Here is an 18,821-nt window from a genome sequence, read left to right as displayed (position 1 = left end):
TATACTGATTTTCATTGCGCTATCCCTTTTAAATACTTAAATAATAAAAAATATGATTTTTTTATTGAGAGAAATCTGCAGTATCTATAGTTATGAGAGTATATCGTAGTTATAAGATGAGATTTAAGTGGCAACACTCATGATTCAACAGTAAACTCTGGTCACGATCGAGACACGTAAAATTAGTCTAACTCTCAATGAGGAAATTTCGTTTTAAAAATCATATAAAAAACCGCAGCAGAATTAGGTATGGTCGCGGTTAAGATGCTATCCAGCACAACATGACTAATGGCAAGGAAGAAAAGCCATGACTCGTTCTGAACATTCATTGGTTTACCCTTACACGATTTACAGCCCTTTAGATACTTGAAACAATTTAAAATTGTCGTATAAGTTAGATCTTACAGACCAAAGCCTTATAAAAGGCAAGTTAATTTGAAAAATATCATAATATTACGAACGACGAATAGAAAAAGAACCCATAGGCGAAAGAATGAAAGGCGATCAAAAACGATCAAATCAGTCCAATGCTCAAGAAAGGCATTTTTAAATACCTATATTATTTTATAATGCTGCCATTTTATGGAGGACACATACTATATTTTACATTGAATTGAAATGTACTCCTAACAATGAGTGTTAAGTATGAAATTCGAGGAATCGATTCGGCTTTATAGGGCGCAGTATTATCATAAGGGGTGATAAGTGACTCATGTATGAATCACGCTCTAATAGACATGCTAATGTGATAGCATTATACTTTAAATACTTACAATAATAAGTACTCATAGCTACAAACCACAATTCTGACAAATGAATTTTCATTTTTTTTCTGAACTGAACATTTATTTTCATGGTAGGTTAAATTTTATTAAAATCGATTCAGTTGGAGGAGTTGGTTAGGAGTCTACAGCGGATAAATAACAGATAAATATTTTATATACCTATTATTATATCATGATCTGCATTCCTAGTAATTGTTGCACTTTTAAGATGTATGACAAGTCCTATATTTAATAGCAATGTCCTGTTTAAATTACATAGGTATTATGTTAATTTTGTATTTAGGTAATTTTCTATGTTCATTGAAAACTCGAAGCAATGTAGCAATACACATAATATACCAGTGGACAGGCTACAGCTGCGCGACAAACGTACAACCAACTTAGGTACAATACTTTTCTGAAGATCATGACATGATCGAAGGCACAATCTACCCTTGCGAGTTTACCATTCTATAAAAGACATACAAAAAAAAAAACATTTTTATTGAAATACAAATACTTTTTATTTGCAGCCATGGTAAAACAAATACGTATCTATACATATATTCTATAATACCTAGATGTATACCGTATCGGTAGCTATTGAACGCAATCTGCACCCTCGAGAAGACGTGATCCAGCGTTCTCGGGGTCCTTATGAAATTAAAATCCGAACATATTTTTGATTTGAACGTCAAAGCAATCACTTGAGTTCATTATGTCTTTCCCTCCGTTCCTTTAGAAGGGTTCCGCAAATGTCTTACTCCAGAAAGAGACGTCAAAAAATAATAAGTCTTCCCCTTTTAAATTATAAAAACAAGCATTTGCTCAATGCGTGCGTGTTTAAGTGTGTAAAATACACAATACCTTATTATTATGTTTAAATTTTAATATATTAGATTTACAACAAAATATAATACTCATGGTAACTAGTCCATAGTTATGTAGATATCTACTAAGTATTAATATGTTAAAAAAACTTGAAGAATGTTTCAATCACAGACATGTATATATAAGTAGACAACGCAAGTACCGCGATCTGTATGAAAACCAAGCGTGTCATATTTTTTGTACTGACCTTGACGCGTTATGACGTCACGAGCGCTTTTTAGTGATGTTAATTTCATTTTACGCTAAATCGATTAGGCCGCCACTCGCGCGGCGATTCTAGTATCGTCCTATCCCATCGAAGTAAATCGAAAGAAATCAGATCAAACTAGATCTATGTCTAAGAGGTAGTCAAATAAATGAATCGTAATCGATTACTAAATCGATTCAAGACAGAAAAATGATAATTACCATAGACAGAGGGATGATAAAATAAAGTTATAAACCTTTTAATATTCTAACAAGTAAACTAATGTGTTTTAGCTTTTTCTTACATATGCCCATTGAGTTACCATGTACTACGTACTAGAGAGGCCATCGAAAGAAAGTAATGAAACTGTCAATCAATCAATATTTATGTCCCGTTGCATCGATCCATTTTCCTTTTATGTTCGGGTTACTTGGAAAACTGAAAAAACAAACATAGTCTAAGCAATAAGGAGTTTTCTTAAAAAACTCCCAAGATGACACTTTAACTAATGGCGTCCATGTCATAATATTTATTTTTAGTACCTTTGTATTAAAATACTTAAAAGTTCTAGGTCAAGTCGTATTAAATGACAAAAAAAATCTATGCCTTTTTTTCTGAAAAATTGCTCCTTCAAATTATCATTTATCTGTTCGATTATAAAATCGATTAGAATTGAGAACTGTTGCATCAAATGAACATCACTAACCACAAAATTGGACAGAAAAATGAGAACAGAAAAATGAGAAGACGCTATTCATTGCTTGTTATCATACGACGCGATCTTTACCGTGCCAAGTAAAAGCCGCAATGTATTCCGAATCATTTCGTATGATTTGGTATCCGTGTTTGTCACGATCGTTTTCCACAGATATTCTTTATTTGATTTTAAAATAAATAGTGCATATTCTGATTAGAAAATTACTTACCGGTGGAAGGAAACATCTCTGCTAACTCGGCCACTCACAGCTGTGGAGTTTCTACAGTTTATAACGGCGTAATTCGGCATTTTACTTTATTCAGCTTCACGTCTTTCCTTGGCGAACTGCAAGCGCGGACTGAGTGTAGGCCAGCGTCAAGTAAGTTTCATAATCGTAGTTTGGACACGGGAAGTACATACACTCGCTTAGTCTATCTTGATATATGTCCGTGGTTTCAATAAAAGCCGTTGGCAATCAAATACACCAATTAAGTCTGTTTAGCTCGAAACAAACTAATAAATTTGTTTGATACTAAATCAAAAATTTATCAAAATAACTTATCGACACTGGGCACTGGGCAGGCACCTATCTACACGTGCCGTGATGATGCAACTTGTCATTGTAAAACAAGCTATTTCCTACAGACCCTTAAACGTTTATTACGCAAGAAATGTACTCTGACAAGACCTCCTAATGGTAATTGCACGAATGCACACTTAACGAAAAGGGTTTTAATGAACTGGCGATATGTGGCTCTGGGGGAACAGCAAACACCCCAATATTAAACGCCAGTATTTGTAGGCCCATCCCGACGGTCTGTTTTCAAATAAATGCGGATCCCTAATCTTTGTCGCATAATATTATGACATTTTTTATTAATATAGGGCCTAAGTACAATACGGCATACGAATTAAAACAACTTTATTATCGTTGCCTTAGTGTTCTGAATAAAAAGGACAAATAAAAAAACTTATGTAACGCGACATTCATAAGTTTTATTCTGGGAAAGTTTAATATGGATTTTCTTTTTGTTTTTATTGCCGTTTGATACCTAATTGTATTTTTATTATTTTCTACATATGAAATTCAACAAATTCGATTCTTTTTATTTAATAGAATAATTTTGCCATAAAGAAGTAGGTACCTTTTCATCTATGTACTTCTTTTTCTCGTATCTTAGTGAATCTCAAAAAATCTACAAGATATTAAAAATGTGTTGACTATAATTGGAAAGTAATGTATTCAAATATTTAAATATTAAAGCAGACTGAACTACGACGAACTGATAAACGCGAAGTACCTAAGAAAAAACTTCAATATGTGCTGATTAGTCGTCTCAATTATAATTTTTTTTAAATAAAGCAAAAAAAACAAAGTAAAAATAAAAAATCCACCACAAAATGGTTTGGTATGTCTACGTTATTATTTCTCAACCCCACAGCACCAGGTATGAAAAGGCAGAGGTGAAAAGTTTATTTGTAAGAAAGTTTTTAACTGAGGTACACGCATATTGAGTGAACTACTATTATTTATTAATTTGTGAAGTAACTTTGAGGTATGTATATTATTTCAAATTTTAGAGCTGAGCGAATTTAATTTAATTCCAACTTATTTTTAGCGAATGTTTTGACCATTATTTATTTATTTTTTAATTTAAGTAAACATTTACGTGTGTGTACTAATAATATATGAAGTACTAGCATTCCGCCCGCGGCTTCGCCCGCGTTTTCAAAGAAAAACCCGTTCCCATAGGATTTCCGGGATAAAACCTATCCTATGTCCTTTCTCGAGAATCAAAATATCTCTTTACCAAATTTCATGCAAATTGGTTCAGTAGGCGTGATTGAATAACAGACAGACAGACAGAGTTACTTTCGCATTTATTATATTATCTAGTATGGATTTGATTAAATAAGTAGATCTAGGTATGTCTTATTATGAAGACGTACCACTGTATGGTATAAAACTAAGTCACTTTCTCTGTCCCTATGTCCCTTTATACCTATGCTTAAATCTTTAAACCTACGCAACGGATTTTGTTGCGATTTTTTTAATAGATTGAGTGATTCAACGAAAATTGTATATAATTTATTAGGTTTTAGACAAAGCGGGCGAAGCCGCGGGCGGTAAGCTAGTACATGATAAATTAAAGTAATAAAAACGGCATAATATAATTTTTATTAATTTAGTATTATAATACCCAAAGCTTAAAATTAATTAGTAAACAAATTAAATTACTGTCTGTGATATAGGTACATAACTAGATATTTTTCAACTAATTTTTACAAAATTGCTTACTTTTTACGTACATAGTATAATTTGTATAAAAAACAATCAAAGACAACCAGCATACAGTACAGGAACAACAAATATAAAATAAAGAACTACAAAACTTTAATTATTTCTCGCAGTTTTGATTTCATAGGATATTTTATCACCTACAAGATACCTCTTTTTAAATCGGTTTAATTTTTAGATACTAATTACGACAAATTGTATTAACTACAATTTTTTTTATTAAATTAGTGACAAAATTTTCCTTAATTTGTTATTTAAGTATATACCTACCCTTTTTCATTAGCATGAATCCTCTGGACATATTTTATGAACTTAATTTTAACAAAGTTTAATTTTTGAATATGCCTTATACGATAATTTATATCCATCTTATAAAAATTTACATACGCTCTCTGTAAAATGAAGAAAACTCTGTTTTAATGCAAAAATTCTGATTTTTTTTTGTTTGAAAAAACATTTACTAATTACAAAACGTCATCAAAACGCCATAAGGACCTTTTCTTCTATTCCTACCCTAGTTTATAGCACAATACTACACGTGAGTCATGCCGAGGGAGGTTGCGTGTATGGATGCATTTCTAAACTACCACTATAAATTGACCTTTCACCCGCGTGACTTTCCGAGCGACTCCTATTACAAGCGCCTAACGTAACATAAACAGTAGCTCAACTAACACTGGCTGTGCGACGTAGATAGGGCTGTGCGTCTGATTGTATTATTTTATTTTTTGTTTGTATGAGTCATTGCGTTTATTCATGATTGATATGTTTGGGTTATGTGTGGTAAATAAATTAGGTTTCTATGCTATCGGATATTTAATCATTGCTATTTTAAATAATTATGAACTATAATTGTTTAGTTTTGTGTTTTTTGTATATTTAAAAAATGTGCATCAATATATGTACATACTTTAGGAAATTGGGAGCATACGTACCTACACCACATTGTATCTACCATTTTAACTTAAGAATTTGTTTCACTTGTGCTTGTTTAAAAGAGGCCGTTTATTTTCGTATTGTTATTCGTTCAATTTCGATACTGAAAAAAAAAACACAATGAAACATCTTGCGTAAAATACATAACGAAAAACCTTTTGTTTCAGCCCTAAACATGATTTCAAGACTAGTGCTTTTCTGCCTTTACAATATCTTCAAAGGCGCTTTTTGTATAGATCCAGGTATTTCAATTTCTTTACAGTTGTTTATATACTTCCGCAGGAAGGTTGAAGTACTACCTCTTGTTAGCAGCCTCATTCTTTATATTTGTTTTGTTAAATTAATGTAACTAAATGTTCCTTTATACATATAATACATATAAACTATTTCGTTGTTTTTTTGCTATGTCAAAAGGCAAAACCATGTACATATTTCTCTAGTATTCTAGAAACTAGACTAACAAACATATATCCATACATACTTACAAACTTTCGCGTTTATAATATTAATATTATTTATAATCAAAGGTATATATTTCCGTCCAGAAGTCGTAGTTCTCCGAGCTGTTCGCGGCCGGGACGCCCGGCTTCCGTGCGGACAGGGTAAAGTGTTCCTTGACGGGCCAGATTCGTACGTGCTGTGGCTTAAGAACGATAGAGACTTTCTATATAGATTTCCCAATGAAGAGACGGAAAGAAGGTAAATAGACATTGATTATACGTAGGTTTTTGGTATATTTGTTGGAACTTATCAAAAAGTACTTACCTAAAAAGTGAAAAGTGAATTACATAGAGCTGTAGTGAGGCATTATTCCTATGTTTATTACCAACAATTTATGAAATTGTAATTACCTTTTTAGGCAAAGAAATAATGAAATGTAACGATCTTTAATCAAAAATTTAAGCTATATTATTTTTGATTCGGCCGCATTGCTATCAATTGAAATCCAACATTGTTTGTCTTTATAATTTTACATATAAATTTGGCGCAGGGTGTTAAACCACGATCGTATATTCGGAACGTCGTGTGACACCGGGGCGTGCTACGACGACACTTCACTGCTTCTAAAGAGGGTCACTGAACAGGACAGCGGCTTGTACCGGTGCAGGGTGCACTACCAAGCATCGCCCTCTCTGGACTATGTGATCGACGTGAGGTTAGTTGGTAAGTAGACTGTTAGTTTCACACTAAGAGTTAGAGTTTTACATAAAAAAAGCCTTATAACTCTGAAATGATGTAGCTTTTATGTCATGAAGTAATATATGTAGCTTAACAGTTATTAAATAGTTTTAAGCTTAAATTTATGTTTAAATGGAATCAGGAATGGTAAAATGCAAAAAATATAAATTTCACTTCGTTACTTATCGTCTGTAAAAATATACTTAGGATGATCTTTGCTCCTAGATTCGCCTGGCATTCCACGGATATTTAACGATGCGAAAGAAGAAATCAAAAGAGGCTATGTGGGTCCGCTCAGCCTTGGATCAGATTTAACTTTGATATGTGAAGTAGATGACGGTAAGTGGCACAGAAAAAAAATCGAAAATTCTAATTAAATAAATATTTTTCATGGTTTTGTTATAAAAGTACAGTTTCGGAAAATGTTTGTGATTACTGCCAATATGCTAATAGGCCAATGTACGAAATTATAATAATATGTTTTGTGCGAGCGCAATATAGGTGACCAATGTCACGACTTGTTGATGTTGATAAAGTCTGAAAGCCTATTCAAAAATCAATTATTTGTTATTTTAATTGACACACAATATATCCAGATGTTGTAAAACCATATTAAAATAAATAATATCTATTCTTTGTATCAATTTCTTCTCAACTTAAATCTAGACAGCAATAATTGTAATTACATGTACCAATACAGACCAACCGGACACATTAGTGTACTGGCGTAGAAACGGTGTGGTGATAGAGCGCGCCCACTCTGTGAAGCCGGGCGTGTTGCGCGCGGACGTGCGCGTGCGAGGTGCGACTCGGGACGAGTTGGACGCGCACTACGAGTGCCTGGCGCAGAACGCTGACGTCACCGAGCCGCTCAGCGCGAGCGTTGTCATCAAGATGTACCGTGAGTACAGGCCCAGTAAATAAGTACGAATAATGCTGTGATGCGACAATAAAGCGCGTCACACACGGTGAAGATACTATAATATTTTATGTTAAGATTCCTGAAATTTTGTGTCAGTGTTTCGGGTCATTTGTAACAGGATGGCGCTTCTACAGGGGTCTTAGTACGCAATGACAAAAAGAAAAATGATGGTCCGAACGCTGATATCGGATACCTTAAGATACTGTAATATTTTATAGTAGGGAATCTTAACATAAAATATTATAGTATAAGGTTGGGTCGCCTAAGATCGGATGTGACATAAGATCGGATGCATGGAATAACTTGCAAACTAGGCAATATTCTCTACTGCTGCCAACACTACTAGATCCGCCATTTTGTTCTGCCCCTCTCTTCACATTGCGGCCGGCCAGGCAAACTTCTTTGTCAAATTTTTTGAGGAATTTCCTGACCCAATCATTGATGCTCAATGTATGGACGTAAGTCCAGATGTTTTCCTAATGTGAACTTTATTATTAAACGCATAGAAGTGAAGATACTACATAGTCCGATCTTCGGCCGAACTGTTATTTTCTTCACTATGGTAAGTCGAAAAAAGTCTACTTTTTAGGCTCTTAATTTGCTTAGATAGATAGCATCTACGCAAACCAAAAAATTAGGGGTTAAACAATATTTTTTTGTCATCAATTTACAGTTGACCGCAACAGAAAAACGACATCGAATCATGAGAAATAAAATAAAAAATACAGTACGTATAAAATTTTCGGCAAATACGTCCGATCTTAGCCGACCCAACTATATCTTCACCGTGTGTGACGCGCTTAACCCATTTGTGTACGTCGGAACTTCGTAATGATGCGTCAACTATTTATCGGATCAAAACAATCCTTACTAGTCTTTACTCCTAACTAGGGTATATTATTTATGCGATAGTGTGTTTGTTTGTCTCACTTTCAAGTCGCAACGGAGACATTAATACATTATATGGTATGATTTTTGTGTGTGAAGAGGAATGAGGAGGCTAGAGAGTGTTATAGATTACTTCTTAATTACAGTGGTGCTTTGAACACGAGGCCGAAGCCGCCTACATACGAATAACGAATTAGTACATATTTAGTAATTGATAAAAATAAGAATTTCCAGATATGGTTTGGACTTTGTTTCATACAAGCTGTACAAATACGCATTCATTAAAACTGTGAACTCATATTAATCTTCTCTACCACAGTGCCACCAATAAAAGTTGAGATCCGTTTGAACAACAACTTTGATTTCGAAGCGGGCCAGCCACGGGTGGTCGACTGCGTTGTGGTAGGGTGCGTCCCCCCTCCCTCCATAACTTGGCATCTGGGAGATACTTTACTTAGACCCAGTGTTCATAAGGTGCGTAATAATTGTCACCAATAATTAGGTACAAATTTCTTAACAATAACTTTTTTATTCGAGAACGAACGAGCATCTACCCGAATTGGTCAATTGAATTGAACGTAGCGACTTTTTTAAATTACCGATCAAAGAGACTTCGTTAGTACATAATTTATAGATATCTTTATAGATATAACTAAATATCTATTTAGTTACACTTTTATGGTTTTATAAAAATGTTAAATTATAGGAACTGCACGACGGTAACTACACGGTGTCGTCTCTAACGCTCGCTCCGTCGTTACGGGACAGCAAGCACGACTTGGTGTGCAGGGCCCATAACTCGCATCTACCAGCTGGCATTTATGAGGACAAAGTTACGCTCAATGTTGGATGTAAGTCAATTCAAGATTTTTATTTAACTAATTTCCCATACAAGATGTATCGTAGACTACGTACTTTAAAATCTCTTATGTTTTTATATGCGTACCTAAGTGTTCATAGGGCGATACGATCACTAAGTGACGCCGTTGTAGGTACACTGAAAAAAACACATGAAAAAGAGCGTGTATGCCGAGCACATGTGTCAGATGTGCAACTTCTTTGGCAAAATTAAAAGATACCAAAATCGTCGCCTTACTCCAAGATGTGACGGTTTTGCCATGACGCAACCTTGAAATCTTACTCTTAACATAGACCAAAGAAGTTTCACTTCAAAAAAACTGTAGTTTTCTATGTTATTATTCTCTATACACTTATAAGTATATTTCTTCAAACAGATCGTCCATTATGTATATCGAGCAAGGAAGAAACGATAGGAGCGGTGGAACGTGAGGCAGAAACAGCGACCTGTGTCGTCGACGCCTCTCCAGAACCTCTGCAGTTTAGTTGGACGTTTGCGGACTCTAGAACTCTGTACACTAGTGTAAAGGTAAAAATTAAATATCTATATCACTTTACTGGCCATATTATTTTTGGTGTTTATGCTTAGGTTATTGTTTCAATGTCTTTTCAGAAGATATAAATTTGTAAAATCATGACATATAATATAAAGAGGTATCGCACATCTCTTTTCAACTCGTGATTGTTAAGTACAGCTTGCGAATACACTCAATAAGTAATATTGCGGCGACCCCAGAGACTTGAAGATAAACTTCTATTTACAGTTTACATTATAGGTATATTAAGAAGAGCTGGAACGTCAACACATTTACACATTGCACATGTTAGGCCGGGAGATACTGACACAAAATTTCGGGTCATTTGTAACAGGATGGCGGTCTAGAGGGGTCTTAGTACGCAATGACAAAAAGAAAAATGATGGTCAGAACGCTGGTACCGGCGGACTAGTCGCGTGGGCGTTAGTCACACTCGTCGGATAAATAGCGAAAGTCCAACGATTTGTAACACAAAAATTTTAGAATTTACCGATAGCCCTTAAAAAAGATGTAGGCGGTAGTGTCATGCCATACTTTTACGATGTGACTTACAGTCCGCCATACCGACGTGAATGCGTTGATTTAAAAAAAACAATTCAACCATTTGTACCGGGCTCACTTTTGCACAGGTAACCATCGTCGTGCAGCCATTTACTAAAATCGCCATGCCATACTTTTCGGACGATTCCAAATGGTCGCCATACCGCGGAAAATCTGCAAATTTTTGAATTTTTTTTTCTCGCCAAACGATTTGTACCACCCTACATTTTTTTTCAACAACTCCTGAATGATTATAAATAGAAGTGTGATAATGCCATACCTGTGCGAGGTGGCGAATGTGTATAAGATTTTTTTCTTATTGTAAGATTTTATTCGTAGTTTGAACGATTTGTAGCAGTATGGCACTAATTTTTCCCTCTATTAAAAGTATGGCAAATATAATAATGGTCACGTTGCATCATATACTTTCCAAAAATGCCGTACTGGTACAAATCGCCAATTCTTTTCATTTTTTTTTACGTTTTGGCTTAAGTCTTACAATCATCCGCCCCATGTTTGCAATCTGCGATATTTTTTTCTAGGTAGAATTGTATACAAACAAACAGAATATAATGATCCCATACTGTAAAAAAATATTTTACGTATTGTACAGTCGTATTTTTGAAACGTGACGAATAAATTAATTTTCAAGTATGGCAGCACTTTTTCCCCCTACTAGAAGTATGGCAAATATAATAATGGTCACATTGTATCAAATACTCTCCAAAAATCCAAATGCAATACTGGTACAAATTGTTTGGCGAAAAAAAATTTTTTTTGCAGATTTTCGGCGGTATGGTGGCCATTTGGAATCGTCCGAAAAGTATGGCATGGCGATTTTCGTAAATGTCTGCACGATGATGATTACCTGTGCAAAAGATAGCCTGGTACAAATGTTTGAATTGTTTTTTTTTTTAATCAACGCATCGCGTCGGTATGGGGGGCTGTAAGTTACCTACACCGGAAAAGTATGGCATGACACTACCGCCTACATCTTTTTTATGGGCTATCGGTGAATTCTAAAATTTTTGTGTTACAAATCGTTTGACTTTCGCTATTTATCCGACGAGTTCGACTAACGCCCACGCGACTAGTCCACCGGTACCAGCGTTCTGAGTTCTGACCATCATTTTTCTTTTAGTCATTGCGTAATAAGACCTCTGTAGAACCGCCATTCTGTTACAAATGACCCGAAATTTTGTGTCAGTATCTCCCGGCCTATGTATGTGTCATATTTTGCAATTGTTTATAAATACAGGGTGATGTAATTGGTGTAGTACGAATATCTAAAAATCTATGAAGAATTTTGTGATACAGTAAATGGAAGAATTATAGACTATTTTACAGTATTTAATAAAATCATTTAATTTTTGCACGCCTCATAAGCGAAGCGTTGAGGTGGGTACTACTGTCACTTCGCGCAAAACATCTGATTTTTCAAACTTAAAATGTCTTTATGTATCATACATTGCACTTGTAAGATAATACATACACACACATATTAAGAAAAAACACTATTTTTAACGTTCATGATATTTTTGATGTCATTTTTGTTATTTAAACTAGTTAAAAAACAGTTTAAAAAAGTTCTGTCTTGGACGTCCGTGTGTCTGTATGTGCGGATCCTTTTTCTTGTTAACACGATAGCGACCGAAATACTTTACTAATCGAGTCTTTTTTTTTCTCTTACGCTTGAGTATGCTCAGGAATAGAACCCTTTCATTTTTCAGGGTCTGATTCGATGTGGTTTAATTGTTATTAAATAAACAAAAATAATAATTAATAAATATTTCTTAAAAAAAAATTATGAGGCGTGCACTTTTGGATTTTCCAAATTATTTTTGAACATACTGTAAGTGAAATTGCATAAGTGTGAGTACTGTGAACATGCCAGCTTTCCTTAATTGACCGATACATGACCCAAAAATACAATTTCGTCCTCTATAAGTATTAAGTTGTAAAATTTCAATGGACTACAAATACAATATTGGTATTTATTTCTCTATTGTACCAATGGTTGTCTGGAAGAAATCGCTCTAGGCGATAAGACCGCCAATTGTACTTAGTGTAAGTTATATTTAAGTGTTTGTATTTCTTGTTTTGTTATCTTTAAGTGCAATGAAGTATTTATAAATCCATACTTATGCTAAAGTAACTCTGTCTGTCTGTCTGTTACTCAATCACGCCTGAACTACTGGACCAATTTGCATGAAATTTGGTATGGAGATATTTTGATATCCGAGAAAGGACATAGGCTACCTTTTATTGCGAAATATGTACCACGGGCGAAGCCGGGGCGGACCACTAGTAAATAAATAAATATATAATGATATCTAGAAAGTGTCTGGACACCACCACCGCTACTCGTCCACGCTTACCTGGTTGCCGCGCGACAGCGATGTCGGCTTGCTCCTCTGCAGAGCGACCAACGCCTTTGGGGAACAAAAGAGACCCTGCTCATATACAATTGCACCTGGAGGCCCTCCCAGAGCCCCGGATTGTGTAGTACTGCGGTCTTACCCTAATGCTGTACGAATTCAGTGCCAGAAAGGTAAATAAACATTATTTCGTATATTTGATAACGTGTCAAGTGAAAATTGACAAATTAAAGATATTTGTACTGCACACAAAGTGAAACTAGACAAATTATGAAGTTAGGAGTTTCAAAATTTACATAGTTCAAGCTTGTTTAAAATGTCTAAAAAATAATCTACCCTTATGAAACATAATTACATACGTATCAAAGTATCGGAAAATATTGTATACCTACCTAAAATAATCTATCCCAAAAAACTTTATTTATAGCTATTTTTATCCCATATTTCAAGTTGATATAAAAAGTTATTTAAAACAGGTTGGAACGGAGGAAGACCACAGGTTGTATATTTGGAGCTTTTGAACACGGATGGTACAGTCATCCACAATGTATCGAATGCAGCCGGTCACTTTCAGCTCCCTGATATGGAGGATGAGCGAAACTTGACAGCAGTGGTGTACGCCAGCAATTCAAGAGGACGCAGTGAACCAAAGACCTTACATCTTCAGACAATTACTCCACTGAGCGCATCTGGTAAAAAACCTAATGACTTGTTATTAATTTGCTTTGCTAGTGATTAAAATAAATTTCAATATTTTATAATGCAGCGTAACGCAGCTATAAAACCGTCCGAGCGTTAAGTTCATTTATAAAAATCGATATTCAAGCTAATAAGGTATATAATAATGTGTTTGATCTATGAATGTCGTTTTTGCAGCAGTAAAAGAATATGCGCACACGCAAACTTGGACGAAGTGTTTAGAAGCCGCTGCAGGAATAATAGCCGTGGTGGCTGCTCTCACCGGCACAGTTCTATGTATTAAAGTATTTAAAAACAAGAGAGATAGCCTCGAACAAAATCCTGATTTAGTTCCTCGTTCTGATGGTAAGCATGAAATAATATTGATGACAACGAATTTAGTACTTATGTATTTATAAAGAAAAAATAATTTAATATCTTAGATTCATTTTGCTTGCATATCAAAACTACCTAACTGTTTTAGGAACATTCCACCGAGAACCAGATTTTACCCGAGAAGAAAGATTGTTAGGTACAACGAATATTACTGTAAATCAATTGGCTTCTTGTCAAAATGTAAGTATTAATAATAATAAGATTTTTTTTTTAATTGAGTATTGAAAATCTGTTGTAAGTACATAATAATAGATGATATAATTGTACTATTTAATGATCTTATTATCAGAATATGTTGTTGATTTGATATTATAGTTCCTTAACGTAGAAAATATTTTTTATTGCTGTTAGAAACGATGCTTTAAGAAAAGAGCTTTATATTTTTAAACCAAAGCTCTTAACCTTCTTTAACAAACAGTTTATTGCGAAGTCACATAACAAACAACTAACAATTCCTTCTCATCACTATATTAACAAATATTGAACTACAATTAACCATGACTAGGCATATGTTCGGTCGAATATGCCTACCGAGTACCGTGTTACATCATACTTTTTCTACATTATATATATTCTATATATTCTACTATACAACGTAGAAGTTTTATTTGAATGGTTATTCCTTGAATCCTTTTCAACTCCTCCTCGAAAGTTGTCCTCGAATCTTGTCGTAGTTGATCTGCCGTATCAAATTCCATAATACCCTCTTATGCAAATAATTACTAGCTGACCCGATAAACGTTGTTCTGCCAGTCATTTCACATTGGAGTAAAAAAACAGTACCTACACAACCTATAGAACACCACAACCTTCTTTTTGAAGTGAAACTTCGTTGGACGTGTTGAGAGTAAAATTTCAGGGTCGCGTCATAGCAGTACCGTCACGTCATGAGTAAGGCGAAGATTTTGGTATCTTTAAATCTTGCCAAAGAAGTTTCACTTCTGGCAGGTGTACTCGGCACACACGCTCTTCTTTACCAATAGCCCACGGGGAATAGGCCATGGGCTATGTCGGATTCTTACCGTCTGAACTGCACCGTGTTGATTTTGACGAGACTTCATGAGCATACATATTATAAAATTTCATAAATACTTTTCAAGCCGTTTCCGAGGTGTATAACAACTAACATTAGAATTAAATCATATACTTAATTATATTTAGGGCCGATTTTTCAATGCCCAGATAAACAGCTAGATAGACTTTATTCTTCAGTTAACAAAATATTCAATTTTTCAATAGACGAATAGGACTTATCTATCGAATAACTACGTTATTTGAGGAATAAATCTATTTGCCGCTCCAACGGCCAGATAGCGCGCTATTCGACTGTTAGGCGTTTGAGTTGACAACTGACGCGTCAAATTTGAGATATTTTCGTATGTCATAACATAGAGCGTAGAATTATTAACAATTAAACCTCTTTCTATATAATTATTATCAATTAAAATCATATTGAAATTGATGTTTTTGATAGTACTGATGACCATGCCATTGAAAATTTGCCGAACGCTGCCTTTAAGTATGTCGTTTCCATCGTTAAATATATAAATTGAAACACAAATTTAACCAAACTCTTTACTCGAACCAAAGCAACAATCAACAATCATAGAAGACAAGTGCACTCCTGACGTGAGTCATAATGACGGTTGTTGACAAATTGCAAGATTTGACTCTATCCCGCTCTAACCTGACTAATTTAATATGTTTGTTTCGCCACTCCGAGAGCAGTGCTGCCAATATGGAAATATTTGGTCAGATAGTTATTCATCAAATAAATCACGATTGAAAAATAGGCGAGCCGTAATGAGTTAGATAAATAATTGAATAAGGGCCGATTTTTCAATCGCGAGATAAACAGTCTAATAACTACCTCTCGAATAGATTTATTCAATTATTTATCTAACTCATAACGGCTCGCCTATTTTTCAATCGTGATTTATTTGATGAATAACTATCTGACCAAATATTTCCATATTGGCAGCTCTGCTCTCGGAGTGGCGAAACAAAAATATTAAATTAGTCAGGTTAGAGCGGGATAGAGTCAACTCTTGCAATTTGTCAACAACCGTCATTATGACTCACGTCAGGAGTGCATTTTAGTTTGTCTTGTATTGCTCTTGTCTTCTATGATTGTTGATTGTTGTTTTGATTTGAGTAAAGAGTTTGGTTAAATTTGTGTTTCAATTTATATATTTTACGATAGAAGCGACATACTTAAAGGCAGCGTTCAGCAAATTTTCAATGGTATGGTCATCAGTACTATCAAAAACATCAATTTCAATATGATTTTAATTGATAATAATTATATAGAAAGAGGTTTAATTGTTAATAATTCTACGCTCTATGTTATGACATACGAAAATATCCCAAATTTGACGCGTCAGTTGTCAACTCAAACGCCTAACCGTCGAATAGCACGCTATCTGGCCGTTGGAGCGGCAAATAGATTTATTCCTCAAATAACGTAGTTATTCGATAGATAAGTCCTATTCGTCTATTGAAAAATTGAATATTTTGTTAACTGAAGAATAAAGTCTATCTAGCTGTTTATCTGGGCATTGAAAAATCGGCCCTTAATCTATTCGAGGGGTAGTTATTAGACTGTTTATCTCGCGATTGAAAAATCGGCCCTTATAAGGATAACGTCAAAAGTATATAAATAAGCTGAATTATTTGCAGCAATACACGTCATCCCCAGTGCCTTCATGCCGCGTGCTCGTCGGCTGCGCGCACCCGACGCCCGACGCTTGCCCGACTTCACAACACTCGTATTTCGTATAAATAATAAACGACCCTTATTAATGTATCCTACATTTAGACATCTAGTCAAACTAGTCTACTTCAATAAAATTATTACTACGTTAAACATATCGATATTAACGAATGAATCAACGGATATAATTTCATGTTTCATTTTACTACTTTTGTAAATTTTATTATATTATTGAAATGAAACTTCTTTAGGAGCGTTTAGAGTAAAATTTCGTCATGGAGTAAGGTGACGATTTTGGTAATTTTGCCAAAGAAGTTTCACTTCTGATATGTGAGCTCGGCACACACGCTCTTTTTTTAATATAAAATGCCTACTGTGTATCTTGTATATTAGTTTTATCGTATGCAAACGAATACATTTGTAAAACGCCAATCAATTCATTGTCATAATAAAAATAATAGCTTAGATACATTAATGTTACTGTTGTAAAAGTAATTATGTTGTTATTCAGTTTAATTTCAATGTCGCTTTTAAGTTGAATGAAACTCAAATGTCAATTGAAATTACCGATTAGGCGGGTCTCCACAGAGCGAGCAGCCTCGCGAAGTAATTAAAATAAGCAATAAGACCAAGGAAAATAACAACAGAAACTTTCTCGCCAGTGCCACGTCCACCAAAATCGAGCTGCTTCACGCAGCGACTGCTTCAAATAACAAATGCTTCACGCAGCGATTGCTTCAAGCAGCAACTGCTTCACGCAGAAACTGTTTCGCGAGGCTGCTCGCTCTGTGGGCTAAACGATAAGTGTGAATAGGATGCAATTGTTTAGTTACTGGGACAGTGCATGAGTCAATAAATATGTTAGACCTTTTCACATTGGAGATTATTAAAATGTCTTGTACATTTTGGGAGAGTTGAAGATTTGTACAACTTTATGAATTATTAAAAAAATATGAAACATGTTTAGAGAGCTTATTATTTATTGATAAGTTTTCAAAGCGATATCAAATAGGTTTTTGTAATTTTATTATCATTTACAATCTTTAGATTAAGATTTAATATTGTTACATTGTATATTGTACTGCTTTTTCGCGCTGTATTTGTATTATAGATAATTTTATATCCAAGTAGCATGTATGTTATAATCTAATATTATTGTCGTGACTATTAGCTTACTCTTTAGTGTTAGTCATAATGATGATTTAATACAATTTTACATAAAACAGTATTTTTATTGACATACCCTATTTTTCTATATATTCTTAGTGAGTAATAAAATCAAAATTAAAATTTACATTTTTACTTTAAAATCTAAGATTTTCTTAAATTAAATAAATTATTAGAGATTAAGAACAAGTTTTCAAAATTGCATATAAAATGTTTTGTTTGTCTTTTATCTTCATATATTATTTTTTTATTTACATGTGTAATTAATATAAAAAAAATCTTGTTTTTTTAATGTAAGTATATAATATATAATACACATTAGCATTCGAATTGCAAAGGAAAAAAAAATCATTACTAACCTTGCGGTTATCTCACAGATTAATCACACAAAAGCTCTTAAGTGTCGACTGTCCGTTTATTTTTCCTTTCAAATAAAAAGTACAAACTTTATCCAAAAGTATAAAGGAATATTTATAAACTTATTGAAGTTCATGATCTTGTATGTATGTAAAAATAAATAAAATCTTTATCTTAAGATTGACCGTTTCTTACGCAATTCTTACAATTGCGCGCGTTGATGTCTTTACTAATAGAGATCTTACTTTTATTTGTACATATAATATTATTATGATATTTGTATTTATCGGTTTATTTTTATCATTTTAGGTTTACTACTTTTAGGTTTACTAAAATAACTTTATTACCAGACGCTTGATTTCCTATAAAAGTAAAATATTCATATGAAATAAAATTGTAATAGATAATTAATACACAACTTATTATAGACATGTC

At 34.0% G+C, this 18,821-nt stretch overlaps 1 protein-coding gene across 2 annotated transcripts; it reads left to right on the top strand.

Moving 5' to 3' along the window:
- Nucleotides 1-4,026: 4,026 nt before the first annotated feature.
- LOC149911091 (adhesion molecule nephrin-like) lies at nucleotides 4,027-17,128 on the top strand. 2 transcript variants are annotated; one of them, XM_090109504.1, is made up of 14 exons: nucleotides 4,027-4,095; nucleotides 5,942-6,016; nucleotides 6,320-6,473; nucleotides 6,766-6,938; nucleotides 7,179-7,292; nucleotides 7,654-7,854; nucleotides 9,083-9,237; nucleotides 9,470-9,614; nucleotides 9,999-10,150; nucleotides 13,035-13,248; nucleotides 13,552-13,767; nucleotides 13,955-14,119; nucleotides 14,238-14,329; nucleotides 16,829-17,128. In XM_090109504.1, the coding sequence occupies exons 2-14, from the start codon at nucleotides 5,950-5,952 to the stop codon at nucleotides 16,928-16,930; spliced, it is 1,950 nt and encodes a 649-aa protein (XP_089965630.1). In that variant the 5' UTR covers nucleotides 4,027-4,095; nucleotides 5,942-5,949; the 3' UTR covers nucleotides 16,931-17,128. The 2 variants fall into 2 exon arrangements, with proteins under 2 accessions (XP_089965630.1, XP_089965566.1); XM_090109440.1 differs by having other exon boundaries at nucleotides 13,952-14,119.
- The last annotated feature ends 1,693 nt before the right edge of the window (nucleotides 17,129-18,821 follow it).

The sequence above is a fragment of the Colias eurytheme genome, chromosome 1 (assembly GCF_061535395.1).
Source record: "Colias eurytheme isolate Ceu_HAF_F1 chromosome 1, ilColEury1 Martin Lab GWU primary, whole genome shotgun sequence".
In the NCBI taxonomy this organism is placed as follows: Eukaryota; Metazoa; Arthropoda; class Insecta; order Lepidoptera; family Pieridae; genus Colias; species Colias eurytheme.
Note: the sequence above shows the minus strand (reverse complement) of the source record. Positions and strands in the feature narration are given on the sequence as shown.

Excerpts from the sequence above, each read along its gene's own strand:
- LOC149911091 (XM_090109440.1), top strand. The coding sequence starts at position 5,950 with ATGATTTCAAGACTAGTGCTTTTCTGCCTTTACAATATCTTCAAAGGC. Across the intron at positions 7,855-9,082 it reads CGTTGTCATCAAGATGTACC|TGCCACCAATAAAAGTTGAG; the intron begins GTGAGTACAGGC and ends TCTCTACCACAG. Across the intron at positions 9,238-9,469 it reads TTAGACCCAGTGTTCATAAG|GAACTGCACGACGGTAACTA; the intron begins GTGCGTAATAAT and ends GTTAAATTATAG.